At 42.8% G+C, this 21,942-nt stretch overlaps 1 protein-coding gene across 2 annotated transcripts in view; it reads right to left on the bottom strand.

Annotated features, from left to right (window-relative positions):
• Window positions 1–21,942, bottom strand: part of agbl4 (AGBL carboxypeptidase 4) — a 327,718-nt gene that overhangs the window by 25,255 nt on the left and 280,521 nt on the right. For both annotated transcript variants that reach the window (XM_008407873.2, XM_081606423.1), the window contains 3 exons: window positions 12,976–13,065; window positions 11,722–11,836; window positions 8,640–8,751 (listed from right to left, as the gene is read on the bottom strand). In XM_008407873.2, coding sequence (XP_008406095.1) covers window positions 8,640–8,751; window positions 11,722–11,836; window positions 12,976–13,065 — 317 coding nt within the window. The remainder of the gene's footprint in view (window positions 1–8,639; window positions 8,752–11,721; window positions 11,837–12,975; window positions 13,066–21,942) is intronic.

Raw genomic sequence — 21,942 nt, 5'->3', positions numbered from 1 at the left:
GAATTTTAGTGACAAAGATGGTGAAGCTCACAGAAGATGATGGAAATGTCATGATCCGTGGTTCTATGTGTTTATTTTCTAGTTTCTGTGTGATTCTGTTCCCTGTTGGTCCTGTCTCTGCGTCTTTCCCCGTTGATTGTCTCCCAGGTGTGTCTCGTTCCCGTGATTGCCCCGTGTGTATTTAGTCTCCCCTGTTGTCTGTATTCTTCGTCGGGTCCTTGTCTATCGCTTGTCATAGTTTGTCTACTGAATGTCTATTCCTTGTTGGTTGATGTCACCTTCTCCGTGCTATCAGTTTCCTCGTGCTGTCTCCCTGTTGTTCCTTTTGAGAAGTCCTTATCATTAAATTCATCATTTACCGCTACATCCTGGGTCCTGCCTGCGTCTTCACTCACCGGTAAACACCGCTTCCTGACAGAAGGACCCGACCAAACGAACGGTGAGGAAGCTATGGCATACTGCCCCCCAGGTGTGGGACCACGTCGCCACGAGCGCCCAAAACCGCTGGAGGTCCCGGCCCCTGGGCGCTGGAATCACCAGCGCTCTGAGCCGCCGGAGGTCCCGGTCCCTAGGCACCCAAGTCACCGACGCGACGACAAGCTGAGTCCCTGGTGGGGAGCACGTTTGGCGTACTGCCCCCCAGGTGTGGGACCACGTCGCCACGAGCGCCCAAAACCGCTGGAGGTCCCGGCCCCTGGGCGCTGGAATCACCAGCGCTCTGAGCCGCCGGAGGTCCCGGTCACTGGGCACTGGCGTCACCATCGCTCTGGGCCACCGGAGGTCCCGGTCCCGGAGCATCGACGTCGTCACCGCCCTCGACCACCGGAGTTTCCCGTGCCCGCTGCCGGTGAGCAGCCGCCGGAGTCCGCTGCCGGTGTACAGTTCCCTCCAGAGTCCCCTAGTGTCCCTCCAGAGTCCCCTAGTGTCCCTCCAGAGTCCCCTAGTGTCCCTCCAGAGTCCCCTAGTGTCCCTCCAGAGTCCCCTAGTGTCCCTCCAGAGTCCCCTAGTGTCCCTCCAGAGTCCCCTAGTGTCCCTCCAGAGTCCCCTAGTGTCCCTCCAGAGTCCCCTAGTGTCCCTCCAGAGTCCCCTAGTGTCCCTCCAGAGTCCCCTAGTGTCCCTCCAGAGTCCCCTAGTGTCCCTCCAGAGCATCCTAGCGTCCTTCCCGAGTCCCCTAGCGTCCTCCCAGAGCTTCCTAGTGTCCTTCCCGAGTTCCCTAGTGTCCTTCCCGAGCTCCCAGCGCCCGCAGCAGCCGGCGCTCCGCCAGAGCTCCCAGCTCCAGAGCTCCCAGCGCCCGCAGCAGCCGGCGCTCCGCCAGAGCTCCCAGCGCCCGCAGCAGATGGCGCTCCGCCAGAGCTCCCAGCGCCCGGAGCAGCCGGCGCTCCGCCTGAGCTCTCCGAGTCCGCTGCCGGTGAGCAGCTCCCCGGTGAACCTCCCGAGAATCCAGCCGGCCGTCCTGCCGGTTCCACAGCCTCGGCTCCGCCCGAGACTCCGCCCGGCCGTCCTGCCGGTTTCCCGGCCTCTGCTCCGCCCGGCCGTCCTGCCGGTTTCCCGGCCTCTGCTCCGCCCGGCCGTCCTGCCGGTTTCCCGGCCTCTGCTCCGCCCGGCCGTCCTGCCGGTTTCCCGGCCTCTGCTCCGCCCGGCCGTCCTGCCGGTTTCCCGGCCTCTGCTCCGCCCGGCCGTCCTGCCGGTTCCCCGGCCTCTGCTCCGCCCGAGCCCACGGCCTCTGCTCCGCCCGAGCCCACGGCCTCTGCTCCGCCCGAGCCCACGGCCTCTGCTCCGCCCGAGCCCACGGTCTCTGCTCCGCCCGGACCCCAGTCTCCAGCGCCTGCAGCAGCCGGCGCTCCGACCGGCCCACCGCGGCACAAGCTCCGCCTCCAGCGTCGCCGCCCACCGCGGCTCAAGCTCCGCCTCCAGCGTCGCCGCCCACCGCGGCTCAAGCTCCGCCTCCAGCGTCGCCGCCCACCGCGGCTCAAGCTCCGCCTCCAGCGTCGCCGCCCACCGCGGCTCAAGCTCCGCCTCCTGCGTCGCCGCCCACCGCGGCTCAAGCTCCGCCTCCTGCGTCGCCGCCCACCGCGGCTCAAGCTCCGCCTCCTGCGTCGCCGCCCACCGCGGCTCAAGCTCCGCCTCCTGCGTCGCCGCCCGCCGGACCTCCCACGAGAGGTCTGCCTCCTGTGCCGTGGTCGGCCCCCGGAGGGTTTTGCGGTGCTTATTTCGTTTTGGATTTGTTTTTTGTTTTTCTGGACTCTGGCCCTCCTACCGTCGCCCCTCCGCCCACCCTGTTGGGATCTGGTTTTTGTTTCTGGACTCTGGCCCTCCTGCCGTCGCCCCTCCGCCCACCCTGTTGGGTTGTTTTTTGTTTTTTGGACTCTTTTTGTTGGGCGCCTGGTAGTCGCCCCTTGAGGAGGGGGTACTGTCATGATCCGTGGTTCTATGTGTTTATTTTCTAGTTTCTGTGTGATTCTGTTCCCTGTTGGTCCTGTCTCTGCGTCTTTCCCCGTTGATTGTCTCCCAGGTGTGTCTCGTTCCCGTGATTGCCCCGTGTGTATTTAGTCTCCCCTGTTGTCTGTATTCTTCGTCGGGTCCTTGTCTATCGCTTGTCATAGTTTGTCTACTGAATGTCTATTCCTTGTTGGTTGATGTCACCTTCTCCGTGCTATCAGTTTCCTCGTGCTGTCTCCCTGTTGTTCCTTTTGAGAAGTCCTTATCATTAAATTCATCATTTACCGCTACATCCTGGGTCCTGCCTGCGTCTTCACTCACCGGTAAACACCGCTTCCTGACAGGAAAAGAAAGAATAATTGTGAAAAATATTTTTGCTACAATGATTACTCCTGGAATTGTGCGGCTTTATGCACATTGCATGGGTATTTACACCCCTTACACTTTTTCCACAATATTCCAATGTGACTTTTATTTGTAAAACTCATTTTACCATTATTTCGTAATCATGCTCTACTTTCTATTCTACTACGCATAACAGTGTATTGAAAATATATCAATAAAATACTATTGACATTGTGGTTCCAATGTCACAATTTGGAAAAGTTCAAGGTGTACACAAACTTTTGCAAGGCACCGCATTAGAAATAAATTATCCAAGAACTACCAGAACAGGCAACAGATTTATTTTCCAGAATAAAATTCAAAATGCAAAAAGTAGTGTATTTACATTGTAAAGCAAACAAAGCATCAGTTGGAGAAGCCACAGGGGCAACATGACAATGACCTTGAAATCATGTACCAGTGCCAGGACATGGCAGATGGCATGACCTGCTTCATGGATGAGAGTTAATGACAAAACTCTCCTCTTTCTCTTTCCCTCCCATCACATTTATCCGACTTTTTCCTGCTCTTTGCTCCCTCGTTCTGCACAGTGCACTGAAATTAATGGTGGTATTTGTCTGCTTATGGACAGAGAGGTGATTTGTAATCAGGCAGAACAAGCGCAACCAGCTCTGTGTTTCAGGTCTGTTTGAGAAACATAAGCTAAGACATCTATCTAGAAAAAAAGGGGGGAAGAGAATAGGCACCAGAAAATAAAAATGTCACAAGAAAGAGAAATAATAATTTGAAATATTGTGTTGAATAATTGAGAACAATTAAAAGGAGATGAGATGAGAAAGCTAGCAAAAAGACTGGAAAAGTGGGACAGTTTCATCTGTATCTTTCTGTGATAAGTAGACAATTCAGGCTCCAACAGAGGGAGAATAAAGAGCGCCGATGGAGGGATTGAAACGACGTGGGGTGACAGGGAGAAATTGGCCGTATATTTTAGAAATGGATCAGAAATGGTAGGATGACACCAGAGAACACTTAAACGCACATGGAGAGTGAAGAGAGAATACAGGTGACCAAGGGAGAATCAAATATTCATAAAAAAACATGCACAGTCAGTCAGCTTTTCACACGAGGCAAATCTGACAAAAGGAGAAGAAAGAGAGAGAGAAAAGCAGAAGAAGATTGTGAGGCAGCACCGCGGGAGACATGGAAGAAGGACATTGGGAAGAATTTCAGGGCACCAAATCCATCTAGATGCTGTGACAGGACCTAATATATTTGTTCCACATAGAAAATTAATTTTCTAATATTAAAAAGGTCAAAAATAAGCCAAGGAAACAATGACCTCTTTGTCATCCTTAACAAATTATCCAAAATGGCAGTGTCAGACTGCTGGGGATACATTTGCCCAGTGATGAATGCTTCTGGTAATCAGCCAATCAAAAAGAATTCTTCTTCTGCTTTTGATAAATGAGCTGGAAAAACAGTGCTTTAGGAAGAAGATGGGTCCATTTGTTTCTTCAGACTCCTTCCCTATTTTTTTTCTCCCTGTCCATTTCTCTCTTTTCAAAACAAACAACGGGTGGCTTGGGAACAGATTATAGCTCTTTGCATCACTGACTCTTTCAGCCATTTTCCCTGCTGACCAATGTTCAGCTACAGATGGCAAATGATTGCATTTTTATAAAACCGTTTAAGCAAGTTTCTCTCCAGATGGGTGGATAAAAAGTTTACAATCTGAGTTCTTCATAGGCATTTCCATGTAGAGCACGATAGCTTTACACAGGTAATGGTGCCATGCAATACACCAGCCAATGTATTGAAAACAAGGAGCAAATGGTACCTTAAAGACAGTAAGATTGTTAGGTCTATATTTATTGTTATCGATCAGAAAGTGGTTTCTCAGTTAGAAATATGTAAATATTTAGTCTGTGTGTATCTAATCTCACCACATATGTTTCTCTAAAGATTTGACAATTGTTGTAAATCACAAGACCTAACACTTAGCACATCAATTTTGACAAAAAAATTCTGGAAAGTTGTATTAAAAAATCGATAATAACCTCACGGACAAGACGTTTCTTTTTGTTTCTTTTTGGTAAGAGGCACCTTATTGGGGGATTGTTGGTGTGTATGTTTGGGTGCGTGTTTGTGTGTGTCGTGAATTTGTGTTGAACGTGGAAGAATGGGCACATAAACAAAACTATTTAATCTGGATTAGAAGAAATTAATGACATTTGTTAAAATACATTGTTAAACCATTCGTAGGCTGTTTTTTAGTAATCTGCCTTTTTGTGTGTCTGTACTTTACTAGTAGCTTTTGATCAAATTTTCTGATATTGTAATCTTTACTCCAAATCTATTTGACAGGCAACTCTTAAAACCTCTTTCTATCAAATGTCAATGAAAAATTTCCAGGTGAGTGGGAATGTTGGAATACATTTAAACCATCAGTTCTTGTTTAGGTCAAACATCTGCATTAAAACTAGTAAGTGGAAACATTCTGAGCCACAATTTCATATCTATACAATTATTGGTAAAAAAAAAAAAAAAAAAAAGATTTTCTGACATTAATATAATGGAGAACAGATTGCTTCTGCTACAAGCTTTGATTCGAATGACACTTGTCAAAGAGCTCACAGCCAGTAATTGGAAGTTATTGCTTGAACCGGAGAAGAAAGCTCTTTTACCATCAGAAAAAGAAAGCTGCTGAATCCACAGTGATGGGGATTCACTTCGGAGAGACTAAAGTGACTCTCACTCAAATGCGTGATGGGGTCTCAGAGTGAAAATGGCTCCTTTGTGGAACAGATGGCAACATGACTCTGATTTATGATGCTTATGCGTAGACCTGCAGAACTTTAAAGATGTAAAAGGGAAAAAAAAAGAGGAGATTGTCAAAGCCTTGGGGGCTGATTTATGTTTATGGCTCGCTGCAACTTTATACTATAACTTTAATTTAATTAATATAATGTACATTATATATTCTAAAATTGCCCCCCCCACCCCTAAATAACATGTTGTGCCAAAGAATAAATAAAAGAGAAGGCAAGGCATTTTGACTGATATTTATTTTAGCTGGGACCTAAATCTTGCTGAAAAATATGGAACATGTGGTGGCACCTATAGTGAATGAAAACTCTTCCCTGATTATATTAGTAGGTATTGGTTTTTCCTGGCCTCTTTATTCAAAAAGGCAAACAGTAATGCTGAACAGGAGTGGGAAGTGGAAGGAAGACGTAAAATGGATTTAAGTGATTTTTCAAAACAACCGTTACCACTGTAAGTTTTTGAGTGTACATTTCAAGCAGCTTGACATTTCAAGCAAAAGTAGCTAAAGCCAAGACAGATTGGGTTGGATGGCATCTCTGAAGATCACAGATTCAGACCGCTACTCTGGGCTCTAGTCTTTTGCAGCTTCCTTCAGGTTTCCTTTCAGGTTTTCCCCATGTTTAGTTTAGCTCCATCCATTTTTATCATCAACTCTGACAAGTCGGTTGAAAGTTGAAAGTTGGGACTTCTGCACCAGTCTCAAGTCTTCTGTAGGACTGCTCTGTTTTATCTCTATTCGTTTACCCACCAACTCCAACTCCGTTGCCCCCTCTCTGCTTTGCTGAGAGGATGGTGTGCTTAGAGTGATGTGCAGTGGTGGTTTCTGACGCACAGTGCTTTGTATGCAAGCCAACAAGTTGCACAAAAAAATGTTCCATACTCATTCAATTTCCAGATGATGGATTGGGTGGTGCTTCAAAGAGTGGGATGTTGTTTTATGACCTAATCATGCTTTAAACTTCTCTATACCTTTATCCCCTACCTACCTGGGGTGTTTTCCTTGTCTTTAATGATGCTTTTTGTTCACTGATGTTCTCTTAAAAAGTCTCTAAGACAGAAATTGTTTAATTTATTCTGGGATTAATTTACACATAGGGTGAGGTTGTTTTTACTAATTATGTGTGTTCAAAAGGCAATTTGTTCCACTGAATTTTATGTTTGGATGTCAGCGTAAAGGGGCTAAATGCTTTTTAAAAAAATCTCTACAAAAGTATACACAACTCTGTTTTTGTGTGTCATACATAAAACACCAATAAAATACACTGAAGTTTGCTGATGTGTCACACGAAATGTAAAAAAGGCTCAAGAGGCAGCAAAACTACTGCAAGGTGGTGCAAACAACTGCTACTTAACTTTTTCTCTGTGGCAGCAGAACCCTACAACCCTTGTCCACCTCATTAGGCTCAGTGCCCACTCCACTGTGTAATGATTATGAATGGGGAAGGAGGGGACACCGGCACAAGGACTCGTGGCGGCAGAATTGGCACGGAAACTGGCATCAGGGGGCCCCGGACATCAATAATGGGTCTGATGGGATTAACTGGCTGTGGAAGGAGAGGACCGGAAAAGGCAGAGGTTGCCTAAGCTAACAAATTAACTCTGCAAAATTAAAGGAAACCGTCAACAAGAAGAGGGACTGCAGCAGGACAAACACAGGGGAGCAGGTTGGATACTGTCATCTGTGGTTGAGGAGTCAAGAGAGTTCACACAACGAGGGGGGTGTTATCATGTTCCACTACCACAGACATTTCTATGTTTATGATCAATATGCTACAATACTGTTGTGACGAGGAGCTTAATTTATCAAGAGACAACATTTAAGTACACAGTGCTATGATTGTTTTTTATCGTGGGTTGTAATTTACCTAAATATAGATAAGTACGAGCGAGGATTCTCTTTAAAAATCCCCACTGCCTCATTCAAATTTATTTGCTTGGTGAGGTAAATTTAGCAGCAGATCTACGCTTGTTTAAAGCTTTATAAATAAAAGCAGAAGCAAACACAGATTTGTGAGCATTTAGTAATCAACTATAGACATCTGTCCCTCAGTGTCTGGAAGTGTATACAGCAATGCTAGATGTTTTCATAAAACACATTTATTAAACAGCTAAACTTTGTCCCTAGATGAGTTTTGTTGGCCTAAATTTGTTTAGTAATACTTATTTTTCTGTGAAGAGTATTTCTGTATCTCTGCTCATTGCCAATGGAGAGTCAGCCCACATCTTGATCTAGGACACTGCTCCAGAACAAGTTATAGACAAATCTAATTAAATTTCTCGTGTAGACGCTAAAAAAAAAATAAAAAAGAGAGAAAAAAGCCAGGTAATTAAGTCACTTTGAATTATCCACTAGCACTGCACTGTAGCTGTATTTGTTTGTGTCTTTTGTCTCATCTGCAGCATGTGTGTTACTGTGAGTCGGTTTGTGTGTGAATGACAGGCATGAGTGGATCACCCTGCCATGACAGCGTCTATCGATCAGTGTGTCGGCGCCTGGGGAAAAGGTTAATCTGCCCGATGCCAGCTCCTCGCCTCGCCACATCTCTGGCCTGCCCTGCATCCCGCCCCAACCTGCTCCCTCTCTTATCAGGATTAGAGGAGAGTACAAAAGGGCAGAGCATTCCCAGGACACGCACTGACCTTCAGTAATCCCACCAACCTGACGCTCGGCTTATAATTAACATCAGGAACACACAGGGAAAAGCCCCCCTGCTCTGCCAGCGTAGCATTGCTCTGACTCAAAGACTAAAACTAGAGGGAGAAAAGTTAAAGTGGAGTTTAAGACTCAAAGTGCAAAGTCCTGCTTCACTAATGTGTTTTGAATGCCCCAGAGAGGGTGGCTGACATTCAGGAGGTGCTGACTAGCCTCCCCAACCTCTCCTCCTCACAGGCCCCACGCACAGATTTTAGAAACATGCTGAACCAAGCAGGGAGACAGGAAACCGTTCCTGGGACCAACAGACACTGGTGTAGTCAGGGATCATGGGGCGCAAAACAAGAGATGTGTGTGTTGGTGAAAAGATGCTCACCGGATCCTGGCTCATCTGCACTATGAGCTGTTTAACCGCGTGCAGCGTGGGGTGCGCCCACGGAGACGGGTCCTGCCAGTGGCGATTCAGGTCGAAGCCCATCAGAGAACACCTGTATGAACACACACACATGGATTTAGTGAAAAAAATCTTTGGATGTACTGACATAAACAATTACGCATAACCAATGAACCAGCTTTAGATCTGCAGCAGGATTATAGATTGTGCTTAGAGCAAAGGTAGGTATTTTTGCAATAATAAATTCTTGATGAGCTCTAAAATCCAAAGAATAAGATCCCAAATCAAAGCAGGAAGAAGGCAGATTACATTTCCTGAAATTATTATTTAAATTACAAACAATAGGAAAGCAAAAATCTCAAGATCAACATCAAGAGAACAGCAGGATGAAGATGGCAGGGAAAAAAGCACAGGATATACGGACTGAAGGGGAAAACTCAGTACAGATAAGCCCACTGTCTTTAGACTGGAGGCAGGCATACGGGCCTGAAAACTGGGGACCTTATCAAACTAGTACAGATGTCAAAAAAAAAAAAGTTACTAGTCTCACCAAAGTTTGGGAAGTTTTTGTTTCATTTAAAAGAAAAAAAAACATCCACAAAGTATTGTTATTCCCAGGAAAAGGTCTGTCATAACAATGATGTATCAACATCAGGTAGCAACAAAAATGACATTATAATTTAAAGTAAGATATGGGACATGAGTAATGAAATGAAGTGACATCAAACATATATAGTACTTTATTAAGACACTCAAAGACATTTACATTTAGTGTCTTTTATACTACCCCCCAAAAAAATTAAAGTGTGGGGCCAACAGAGTCAGAAAATCCCATAAAAAAAATTATTTCTTTTTTCAAAATATAGATAATTTTTAAACATTCTTTTCACCAAACGTGCTGCATGTGGACTGTTTCAAAAAATCCCTGTGTTACTACAGACAAAATCAAGGGCAAACAGAAAATGTCCTTAAAAAACCCGCAATAGAAAAACAAAGAAACCAAGCTATTCACTCAAAATATCAAAACTAATTCACAAACCTCAAACTCTTGATATTATTTTAGTCTTGTGCAGAAGTACTCATCCAGCCAATAGTTTGATGTATTTGTACTAATATGCAGATAGTAGGCAGTATGCAGCACAGCCAAGAAACAAATAAAGCCGTAATAATTACGTCAGCAAATCTCTTTCTGTTTGCCCCAAAGTCAATCTCTGACAGTAGTGACCTTTGTTTGAACGTAGCTGGATATTTTTTTATTCTTAAAGTCATTAAGAAACTGCAACTAAGTTGCTCCACTGCCCAGACAGGAGATATAGCCAGATGATTACTTAGTGGTTGAGAAGGACATGATGAATTTCATTTTTTTCCCATTAGTTGGATGTCTGTTTGCAATGAATATAAATCAAGAAGACTAAACCTGCTTACTGAAATATCTATTTATTAGATTTCAATCAGCTATAATGTGCTACACACAGCAGGTAATAGTGAAGTTCACAACAGAGTGTTTTAACATTGCCAACTGGTGTTTATACATCCTGCTTAAAATCTGTTTGTCATTTGTTTAGAGATTCTTTTTACAGACAAATTGTCAGAAACGCCAGTTAAAATAGGTAAGTACTTTCACAAACACAATAAATTCATCTACCTCCTCATATTTAAACCCAGGATTCAACACATTTAGCAGAGACGATGAGAAAACTGTCATTTAAATTCTTACGGCAAAGAATACAACATAGTGAGTGTCAAACGTAGAAGTTATAAGTAGTATAAAAACAAGACTGGGTTTTCTCTGAGGATGTGGAAACCCAAACTGGTTCTTACACAACCAATTCAGACCTGGTTTTTGGACCAGCCTGGGCCTAACACTGGAACAACTTTTCAAGAAAAGAAAACTTGCAAACACAGAGGACCAATTTAACCTTTTAAACTACTCATTAATTATCTAGTGTGTAATTAGAAAACTAGGGATTTTTCTTGAGAAATAGAATTAGATTACCTAAAATTACCTGCCCTGCCTACCAATAATGGCCAACATCCTAATCAGCCAAATATTTCAGAGATGTTATAAAAGTGACTTCATCTCAAATGAGACATTGCTTCAGGCAACAATCTGGAGGCACTAAACAGCAGGAGCATAAAGAGTCTAGAAAAGGTCCGAACAAACCTCCTATAACGTGTAATAGTCTGGCCTAGCGGTAGGCAGTGATGAGGTCAAACACACGCTGCCTACAGCCACCTTTAGCTTCTTTATTGGGAAGCTGACATGCAGGGATGCACCCTGATCTGCCCGGCTCGTTGTCTTTTGGATCTTTGACATTTACCTAAGTTGCCAGTAATAACGCAGGTGTTAGTGTTACCCTGAAACAGCAGAGCAGCCAGCCATGAACAGGATACTCATCCTGGGGTAACTGCCATTGATTATTTGCTCTGCATGTTCCAGTCTGCTCTCTGCTGTTTCCTGCAGAGATGACTGCTTGGGATGCTATATTTCTCTGTGAGGGCAAGGAAGCATGCAATTGTCCATAAATTGGCACGTGTGATTGGTGAGGAGGTGACTGTCACAATTGACATTCTGTCAATAAGAAGCTTATCACCACTCAGAGTTAAAAACAAGCTAATGTAAATTGTCTTTAAGCTGCGGCCAACCTGGCGGATGCATTTCTAAAGCAGTGGTGGCTTATTACCACTAGATGGCATTCACAAACACAGTGGGAGAATGCTGCTGCTGATTCCTATCTCGGAGAGCATTAGTATTCTGGGGGCTGAGCCTATTAAGTAAAAGGCAATTATGAGGACGGGAAAGAGAAGAGAGGAAAACCGAGGAGAGGAGGATACCCACAGAGCAGCGGCAACAGTGTTAAAGACAGAGAGAAGGAGAGGATGGACAGAGAGCTGGCAGAAATAACAGCCCTGAAGCCAAATGCCTTCTCCAATCAAATGCAGTGCTTGTGGCTATATGAATTTATTAGGCTTCTTAAAAGTATAGTCAAAGAGATAAAATGAAAATTGCATGATATAAACAAAAGAGTACATATAAAATGCTCAATTTTGCATTAATTTGTACCTGTAGTTTCCCAGATAGACTCCATCAGGATTCAGCATGGGGACTATCTTGAAGATCACGTGATCACGGAGGACTTGGGCAACTGGATGATGGCTCACCAGGAAGTCAATGACACCTATTGCACACGGATATAAATTCACACAGACACATACGCAAAACAGCAGGGGGAGGAAAAAAAACCAGGGGCGAGCTTCGCAGTTAATTGAGTTTTGAGAAACAAAAGAAAAAAGAAAGGACGGTGAGGGGGCATCATCAGAATCAGGGGAGGAACGGGAGACGTCAAGCCTAAATCGATGCAAATGGAATGGAGCTGACGACGGTGGAAAAACAGACAGCATGCAGTGGGCTTAAAGCCAAATCATCTAATTCATAATGAGCCTCACACACACAAACAGATAGCAGGGAGCACAGAATGGATGGATGAAGCCTTTTGGGCTATTTAATAGTATAAACGAAGAGGTTCATTGAGTTTACTACAAATATTTTGACATTGACCAGTCTTTAATCTGAACCTGGAAAAATGGACAGGGATTGATGGATGGAAAGAAGGAAGGATAGATGAATGGACAGAAGAGGATACCAGATACTTTTTGTGTGACTTTGATATTCCTCGTGGTTTATTAGAGTGATCGCCCTCGATTAGGTATTAAGAATGAAACTTTCATTCATCTGGGGTGGTTAAACATCCTGAAATGATGTTGCTACATCACTGGACATAGAGTTCATCTTTCTTTTGCACTCAGTAAATATTTAACTTTGCTGAAATACTGAAATAACTTTTCCTTTTAGAAAAAAATATACATTCATTTGTAAATGAATGTACTACAGGTAAAACAGGTACATTTACACACATTTGTGTAAATGTGTGTGTGCTCTTAATGCATCTTAAAAACCAAAGGAGCCAAACGTACGGATTTTTAGCTACAACCTGAATCACATTTGGCTGCAATGTTGCATTTACTAGTCTCACCATCTAATAATGCCTGAGAAACAAATATAGAAATAGTTGCAAGCAGTTCATCTAATGTATTTATTTGTGCATTATAAATACAATGCACAATAAGCCCACAATTGTAATGTAAACTTACAATTTGGGATTCACGTCTTAGAAAGAAAGTTCAAAATCTAATTAATTAATTAGTTAATAATGATGATACAATTTAGAATATGCACAGTAACAAACCATGTGGTGAAGCACAGCTAAGTTTGAACCAATCAAATAAAAGTGACAACCAAATGAAATTATTATTTTACCTTGGCAGACAAAAGAGGCCGGAGACTCTCCGGGGTGAACACGAGCAGTGAGAAAAACCAGCTTCTTCTCCTTCTCTGACCTCACATTTTCTGGGGGGGAAAAAAACAGCAAAAAGTGAATTCAGACTCTGCAGAGGCAGGTTTGAAGTAAGGTAAAAGCAAATAGGGGCATAAAAAAATGGAAAGAGATGGTTTTGTCAATGCATGAAGATGAAGCAGCTCGGGGTAGGGCAATTTGTCATATTAATATGTCTACCATATTGTACTTTAATTAAAGGGGTGGGTCAGAACCCTCAGACTCGGATGTCTGCTTTCACACTGGAGCGCATGAATCAAACATCAAACCAACACTCTGCACAGAATATTCAAAAGTCATGGTGAATTATACATCTACAGGGGTCAGGATGAGGCAGCAACAGGTGTGAGCTGGGAGAGAGAGAAAGCTTCATGCCTGGCTAAGAATTTCTCTCTGGCCTTTGACTTTACAGAGAATGATGGACAGACGCTCTCCCTGTTTCCTTCCCTTCTCATCTCCTTTCTTGGTCCCTATTTGTTTTCCCTTTTTTAAAGGTAAATTCAAACGGTGTAATGTTTAGGAAGGATCAAAAAATGTACACTGGCTCTGATTGGTTGTCTCTGACTGGGAGTGATGCATTTCTGCAAATGGAAATCACAAGGAGGAGGCAGAGGAGCTCAATCACAGTCACATAGTGACTTTGATTTTTTTTAATAAAAGTTACATACTGCAGCTTTAAGACCACAGTGCACCAATCTTTTGATGGCTACTTCCAACATGATTATGCGTCATGTTAAAAAGCTCAACTCTTCTCAGACTGGCTCTGTTATTATGGCAGCGTTAATCCACATGTCAATCCAATATCTCTTTAGGACGTGGAGGAAACAGAGATTCTCATTAAAACTACCTGCAAATCTACAGCCACCAAGTCATTTTTTAATCTATGCCACCAATGAAAAAAGCAGCTCTAAAGTTTGCAGGAGAAAAGTTTTTTTGTGTCTCTGTGTTGGCCTATGATGACCTTACAGATCAGGAAGAGTTTTAAGTTGAAACAGAGAATTTCAGAAGATTTTCTCTCAGAAGTTGGGATCAAAGACCACAAGATATTGCAAATATTAAACTACCAGATTAATCACTCATGGTTTAGTTTACAGTTTGAAGATAATTCCCCAAAAAATATTTAAAAGCAGCACTGCAGACAGGCTAAACAAGCAGCGTCCATCCATTGCATCGCAAGTCCAGTTGAAATCCGAAGAGGTCAAAGTTTTGTTGTTGTGTTTTTCTTTTGCCAGTGTTTCCCTTCTAATCTGCTGTTGCTAATAGATGAAAGTGATTGTGCACCTCATTGCTATACACAAACTTAATATCTTATCGATCCCTTCGCTCTCTTCTGCTGAGCAGAGAAAATGCTAATTAGCAACAGGCTATGCTCCTTTCCTTCTCCTTAATTCCAATTTAACCCCAGAGCAACGTGTGCATTTGAGTCTGTTTAAGTAGTTAGGAGTTGTAAAAAAAAAAAAAATTGCTTTGTTCCATTAAAGTGCTCCGCCAAAGATTTTATTTTGCTTTTTCCTCTTTCTGCCCTTCACAGAGACAAATGGGTTTGCCATTCAGGAGTCTCTGTGGGGCGGAGCAGGCTGGTTGTTGTAAATGTGAACGCTTGCATCTTGACCGAATGCAGGCAGTGCAGTGACTGTGAGGTTTCATCTTGCAGAAATTCTGTCTTGGCCTTAAAGCGGAGGCTACCACACAGACCCGAGGAACAAGAACATAGAAGCGACATGCACAGCAAGCAGAGGAAAGCAGTAAACGGACAGACACACATATCCCTTAGTTAAACCAGGAAGCTGGAGCAGGGGAAGCTGCCAAGGTCCCGACTTCTTTGGGAATCCAGCCATCATGGCCATGCTACATTTAGTCTCAGCCTTAGTGTGCCCTTGCTGCTTCATCAAAACTATCTCTTCCAGCAGGCTCTTGGAGTTTACAAAGGATGCACGCTTTATCCCACATCGCTCCGTGTGTCTGTGTGAGTATGTCTCCTCAGAGCGCTAACAAATGCTCCCCAAGCAGTTGTTGTGTTTATGTGCCTGTATCTCTGCTTTGCTGAGCAGCCAAGCATTGTAGCACAAAATTAAGTCCAACTATTCCATGCAGGCTCCCCACAGCATCCTCAGGGAACCTGCAGAAAACAACAACTATAGATGGAATGAAGGTAATGAAAGACAAAAATAATCATTTTGACTCAGGTGATGGTGGCATTTCACAAGAAAAGGTTGGGGTCAAGTTACAGCTGAGCATCAAGGGCAAAGTGATGCAGCAGCATCTCCTGACCCCAAGGTGGCAGTGAAGATCAAGAACTGGGGCATTAAAGAGAAAGAGAAAGAGAGGTTGACAGAAAAAGAGCAAGTAAGAAAAAAGAAATAGACAAGGTAAGGAATAAGACTGAAGGAAATCTTTCAACACCAATCCCCAAAATCTACAGGCTTTTTCTTGACAGTTTTCAGAAATTGTTGTAAGAGAACAGGAGCAGTAAACAACAACCCTTCAACAATAAATGCTTTCCAAGTGCACCAAGCTAAATGTCAAACCAGCATCACTGTCTTGTCAGCTAGATAAAACACACATTTTGTCACCTAACAGATAGAAAAAAAATCACATTTATTTTTAAAATGATATAAACTCAAGGAAGACTGGAGAAAAACATATGAGAAACTCAAAAGAGCCCTCACAATAAAAAAATAACCTAAATTAATTTACCTACTGATGGTGAAAGAAATAAAAGGAAGAGAAAAGAAAGAAGGAAGGAAAGAAAGAAAGAAACCTTTCTGTTGTTGCACAGAAATGTAAAAAAAAAAAAGAACAAAGACCTGTTGGTCTGTTGTGTCTTACAGAGGAGTATATAAAGCAAAAAATATATAAAAGACAGAAACAGCTCATGAAAACAGTGTTTAAGGAGAAAAGCTGAAGTCGACCCAAACAGGAATATTACTTAATAAAAATAGCCTCAGGTAAGAATTTACCACTCGACTCACCAAAGCCGGTATGTATAAAATATCCATTCCAAATGGCCCTATGGGAAGAAGCAATTGCTTCCCTTGTTAAATCATGACTTAAGCTACATTTGTAAGGAAGATGAGCTCGATTTTACAAGCTAAAACCAGACCTGATTATTACCCAACATACAGATACAATAAATGATTTATATAGGATCTCTTTGATGGCTGAAAGATGTGAAAAGAAAAAGCAAAACCTCTAAAAAAAAATAATTTAAAACAGAAAAAACATTAGCATCTTTTAGTCTAGAGATGTTACAAAACCGTAAAACTTTGGGATGCCAGGGAAAGTGAGAGCCATAATCCAAAAACATGCAGCAGTGGAGAACCTCCCAGGAGAAATTACTGCAACGGCACATTGACTATTAAAACCAAAAGCTCATACAAACAACCCAGGATGACATGTGCAGATCTCTCTGCCTTGGTTATGATTTAAACAATACAAAAAATATTTGGCAAAATGGGAGATATCCAATGCGATCCAAGACTTTTAGGAAAATATTTTGTGGACTGACGAGACAAAAAGGAAACATTGTGTGTATGACCTAAAAGTAACAGAGCATTCACTACCAAACCATCACGCTGACAGTCAAACATGGTGGTAGCAGTGTCAAGTTTTCTTCACTGAGGTTATTAACTCATTTGCCTCCACAGCCAACAGATCTCAATCCAGCAGAGCTCCTCTCTTCATGTGAAGGAATGGAGGTTTCTCAGCAAATCTCCACCAACTTAGGTGACGCCCTCAGGTCAATATGGCTGAACACTCTGAGGGATGTTTCTGAACCCTTGTTGAATCTATGTTCTGAGAATTAAGGCAGTTCTCAAGGCAAATTAGGCTTTGACCTTGTACAATTATTGTGTTTTTAATAAAGTTCCCAGTTAGTATTTTGAGCACTACACAGGGTTCACCAGCTTTTTATTCTTCTCATTCTGAGCCAGTGGATTTATAACACTAAAATAAGAGCATAAAGGAAAATAAAATAGAAAGGAAAAACTGTTATGTAGTGAATTAGTAAATGAGGAAACGTAATAAAAACAGCGATTGTGCTATATTTTGGTTTGTGCACGAAGAATGTACTTCCTGCAGGACTGTTCTCATGCTGCCACTCCTGTGTAGGGGAGTATTTTTTATACAGCAAGTCTTAATGTTTGGAAGTAGAACTGCAGTAGTATGAAAAGTCACTAATGGAGGAGATGAAATAAGTTCATGTTAAGACAGAACTTTTGTTAAATAAATAAGCTTAGGAACATGTTACTGCTTATGAAACCCAATGCAGAATTTTCATGAGTACCGCAGCCGACAGAGGCTCACTCCACATCTAATTATCCATTACTGAGATCCCTTTTCTCTGTGATTCCATTGCATCAATAAAGTTATTTATTCAATCTAAAACCTAAAGTTTGAAAATCCTCTTAATAAAATGCAACAACACACCACAGGCTTTTCTATGGTACACACTAGTACTTTTTAAAATTGATCTTAGAGAGGCTTCACCTCCTGGGCACTTCCCTTATCATGAAGTAAATGTAGTAAATCATAACTCTTTTGTAGGGTTTATCGAAACTCTTTCCAGTTGTTCTACAACACACCCCAATTAATCAAATACCATAATCTAATATAATTTAACTTGCATTTTAGTGCTTTACTCATGGCTTTTCCTAACATTGAAGACAATAAAAGCCAATATAGTTAATCCTTATACCACAGTGTGACTTCATGTCCAGGAGATGCTGTCATTTCCTCCTGGAGTTTATGCTACACTCCTTCTGTTCCTTCATTTTATTAAGCGCATTGTGATGCGAGTTCTTCACTGCCTCCTTGCTGATCAGAACAGCTCACATCTTCTGAGTGCCGTCAGAACAGCTCAACACACTGTTAAGGGAAAATAAATATATGAATGAGTGTGCATGTAAAAACTGATGGAAGCTGGGGCGGGGAGCGGGAGGTGGTGGGTGACAATGAGTGAGTGAAAGCAGCAAGAAGCAAAATTTATGCCCACACCTCCAAATCAAAGTGCTCCCTCAGCATTTTTCTCACCTGCCAAAGTCATGCGCCGCGCCGCACGGCGCAGTGCAGCTCATTCTCCTGCCGCTTGCCAGGAAGTGGGGGTAAGAAAAAAAATAAAATAAAGTATGTCAAACTCAGATCAGCTCAGATAAATATGTAAATTATGTCGGTGAAGGAAAATGCTGGTGAATAAAAAAAAAGAAAAATACAACATAAATCAAATGAGTTCTGAAGGTCAGTCCTGATTGTGCTGATCAGCTCTTTCTGTGACAGCCCTCTCAGGAACTTTGGGCCCGCTCTAATAAGTTGTGACTTGATGTAATTAACTGAGATCTTGGTCGTCATTTCTCTTAAGCCTGTACAAAGAAAGCCCTGTCAGGACTTCCTGAAGACAAGGCATATATTTAAAAGAAACTTCCCAGTTTAGAAGAAAATTTAATCAAGAAGATGCTCTTAAATCTCACTTGTGTCTAAATGTTTTTGACATGGACGACACTAAACCGTCCATACAAGTCTTACATAGCATTGATTTTTAAATTGAAGCAGATAAAAACAAAATCTAAAAATCTTTACGGCCCAGTATGCACAGTTGCCCTGTTCATCACAAATAAACACAATTTTTCACTGCAGGTCTCAAAAACCAAGGCCTCCCCATATCCCTGTTCTGCGGATTTTACACTATAATAAATTGGCTTCACTTTGGCGAAATGGCAACAAGCCACGCTCGACGCTCTGCTCGCAGCGTAGCGTCGAGGATGGGGCTGAGCCGTAAATTGTCACTGACGTTGTATTTATACAGAGCCTTGAAACGAGAGGCAGCGCTGCGCACTGACCAGCCGAGTGAGGCTCAATGGGCATCAAGCTGTTACACACACACACACACACACACACACACACACACACACGCACACGCACACACACAGACACACACACACACACACACACACACACCCTCGCTGCACCCGCTGTAACACCACCCTGCTCCCACCTCAAGGACGACCAGACACAGAGAGGCGGAAAGGGGAAAAAAAGAGGCAGGCAGAGAGGGATGGGGCTGTGCACCAAAGTGCAGAAGGCTCTAAAGTGATAAGAGTTTTATGATTCTGTTTTCTTCCCCAGGAATTGACCAGGGCCCTGACTTAAATTTTTGTGTGCTAGCATGTGTGTAGGTGCTGGAGAGCCTGTGGTGTGGTTCAGATTTATTCAGCTCATCTTACTGTGGGGAAGCAAGGGTTCTGCCAAGGCCTCCTCACACATTCATAAAGCATCTCCTGTCACTGAACGCACCGCGAATTACACAGCTAAACCCTTCGAAGAGAGGGGAGGCAGGAAGCTCTTCAGGAAGGGGGGGAAATGACAGAAATATAGATAATTGTTATGTAATAAAGCCTCTGGTTTCTCTGGGACAAACAAGAATGAACATTAATGTACATTACAGTATGGAATGTACATGAATATAAATGGAATGTACACAGACATGGAAAGTTCTTTTGGCAACCCTCGTTATGATGCGTAAGAAAACATTAAAATAAATAGATTTTCACTTGCAGTAGCAAAATGTCATCCTGAAAAATAATCCAGTATTTAATTTGAGAACATTATGCAGCAGGAGAAATAAAATGAATGTTAATAAATAATTACTAAAGAAAATCATGGGCAGCCCAATACCCTAAAACATAAATGTAACTTACATGTATTTATGAAGATTTTGATAGTAAGCTACTGCAGTAAAGTTAGTTGTAAGGCTTTTTACACACCTTTACCATGGGCACCAATTAATACATTAATTTACATTACTAGTGGAAGGGACACAAACAGCAAGATAGTTTCCAATACCAATGCACCAAAACTGATGTAATTGTGATTTAAAAGTGCGCTCAGTCAAATCCAGCATAATCTATTGTTTTGTGGTATCACACCTGGGGAGGGAATCTGTTTTCAAGTGATGTTCTTTCTATTGCAAATAGAAAGTATTTGCTTTGCTTGCTGCAAATTAACCTGATGAAAAATGGCTTGCCATCCTTGCCTAGCTAGCTGACATTTTAAGATGACTTATGACGCGACAGCAGATTGTCAGGGTGAAAAACAAAATTCATCAATCTTCACTCCATCCTGCGACCGGAAACAGGAACTGGAAACCTGTCCAGGGTGTACCATGCCTCTCGCCCGATAACTGTTGAACACTGGCACCCCTGCAACCCTGCAAGGAGCTGATGGACGGACAGATGGACGGACGGACAGAGATGGAAATTCAAAAACTGTTTCAGTGGCTCGTTTGTCTGGACTTTGACTGCTAAGATGTTTTCCAAATATCAGGTGGTTCTTCAAGATGACGGTAATACATTTGCAGCAGGCAATGCAGATGACTGCTAGAGTTCATCTCAGTGGAATAGGCCTGCAGTTTCTTGAGTTTGACGTGGTACAGACAAAAGGATTAAAAACTAATCTGGTAGTCACAAAGTTGAAACGTTAATTGAATTGGATGAGCCACTGATTGATGTCACGACCGATGCAAATCTGAGTTATAATGACGGAAAAGGCATTGCTGTATTTTCTTCTTTTACTTGTAAATTTATTCAATATGTGTGTAACCTCAGCCGAGAGGCAAACTCTCCTAAGATTATTCTACAACTCGTGTGCTGTGCAAAGTCTTGTGTCTCTACTATGAAAAAGACACAAACCAGTGCCAAAAATAAAAGAGGACAAGCTGATGAGATATCTTTTTTTCAGGTGAAGTCACCCCCACATACTCATTTCCTCTATCATGACTATCAGGGTTATGTGCGCAGCTGAAGAGCTCAATCAAAAGCAGAGGTGCTTTGGTCAGCGGTCGGTAAGGAGAGGATTACAATGCCCCACATTGAGACTCTGTGATTGGCATCACATTCAGACAAAAAGTGGAGGAACAGAAAGGGAGGGCAAAGAAAATTGGTTGGCAAAGTGATAAAAGCACTGACTTGAAGGGAGCAGGAGGCGGGGAATAAAAAAGGAAACGATAGAAGGGCGAGAGCAGAGGAAACCCTTGAGAAGGAAGCATGTAAATACGCCAACAGTGTGCCTCTCAAGTGGAGATGAAGAGGCGACAGGACAAAAAAGCTCTGAGCACTGTGTGATTATGGATCAATTTGCTCCAATCAAGCCCCTTATGGCTGGTCCCTGTGAAATGGAGAGATTTCTGTTCCTCAAGGGCAACCGTGATGACAGTGGAGGTCACAGACGATGGGAGTGACAGACTGAGACGCGCAGACAAAGGGAGACGAGTGTTGGAGAGACGGGAAGGAGGGGAAACAAGGTGCTATCCCACCATCAGTATTCAGGCCTGAGCTGAAGGGCTTTCTAATTATGTTAATGGGGAGATGGTGGTGAAATGCAGGCCTTTGGCCATCATTGACCACACAGCAGAGAGCTATCACTGTGAGCTGTGGGACTATTTGGGTGACATAGATGAACACACTATGACCATCATATTAAATTCCCTACCACAATATTAAAGAAGAGCTGCTCTCTTTGATTCACAGCTTCTAACCTTTTAAAACATGTATTCAGATGTGAGTTCTGCTGTAATGGTGATAACACCCAGCAGTTAAACACCCTGGAGTGCTCTTGTACATCACTACAGCAAATAGCAGCTTCAGTCCACAGAGCAAAAAGCTGCTACATTCACACCACTTTCAATTGGTCCTTTTTCTAGGACATGCGTTTAACTTACGTTAATATAACTATATAGGTTTTAATAGCCTATTTACATAGAGTAAAAGACAACATTTCACAGTTTAACTCCAGTGGGGACAGAAATCAGTCAGGAAAGCCAACATTATGTATTTTATAGCTTTAAGACTGAAAAATTATCAAAGAGTGCATCGGTTATTTTGACATAATGAACATGAATT

Source organism: Poecilia reticulata, chromosome 4 (assembly GCF_904066995.2).
Source record: "Poecilia reticulata chromosome 4, P_reticulata-male-v2, whole genome shotgun sequence".
In the NCBI taxonomy this organism is placed as follows: Eukaryota; Metazoa; Chordata; class Actinopteri; order Cyprinodontiformes; family Poeciliidae; genus Poecilia; species Poecilia reticulata.
The sequence above is the reverse complement of the archived record's forward strand: the minus strand, read 5'-3'. Positions and strand labels throughout refer to the sequence as shown.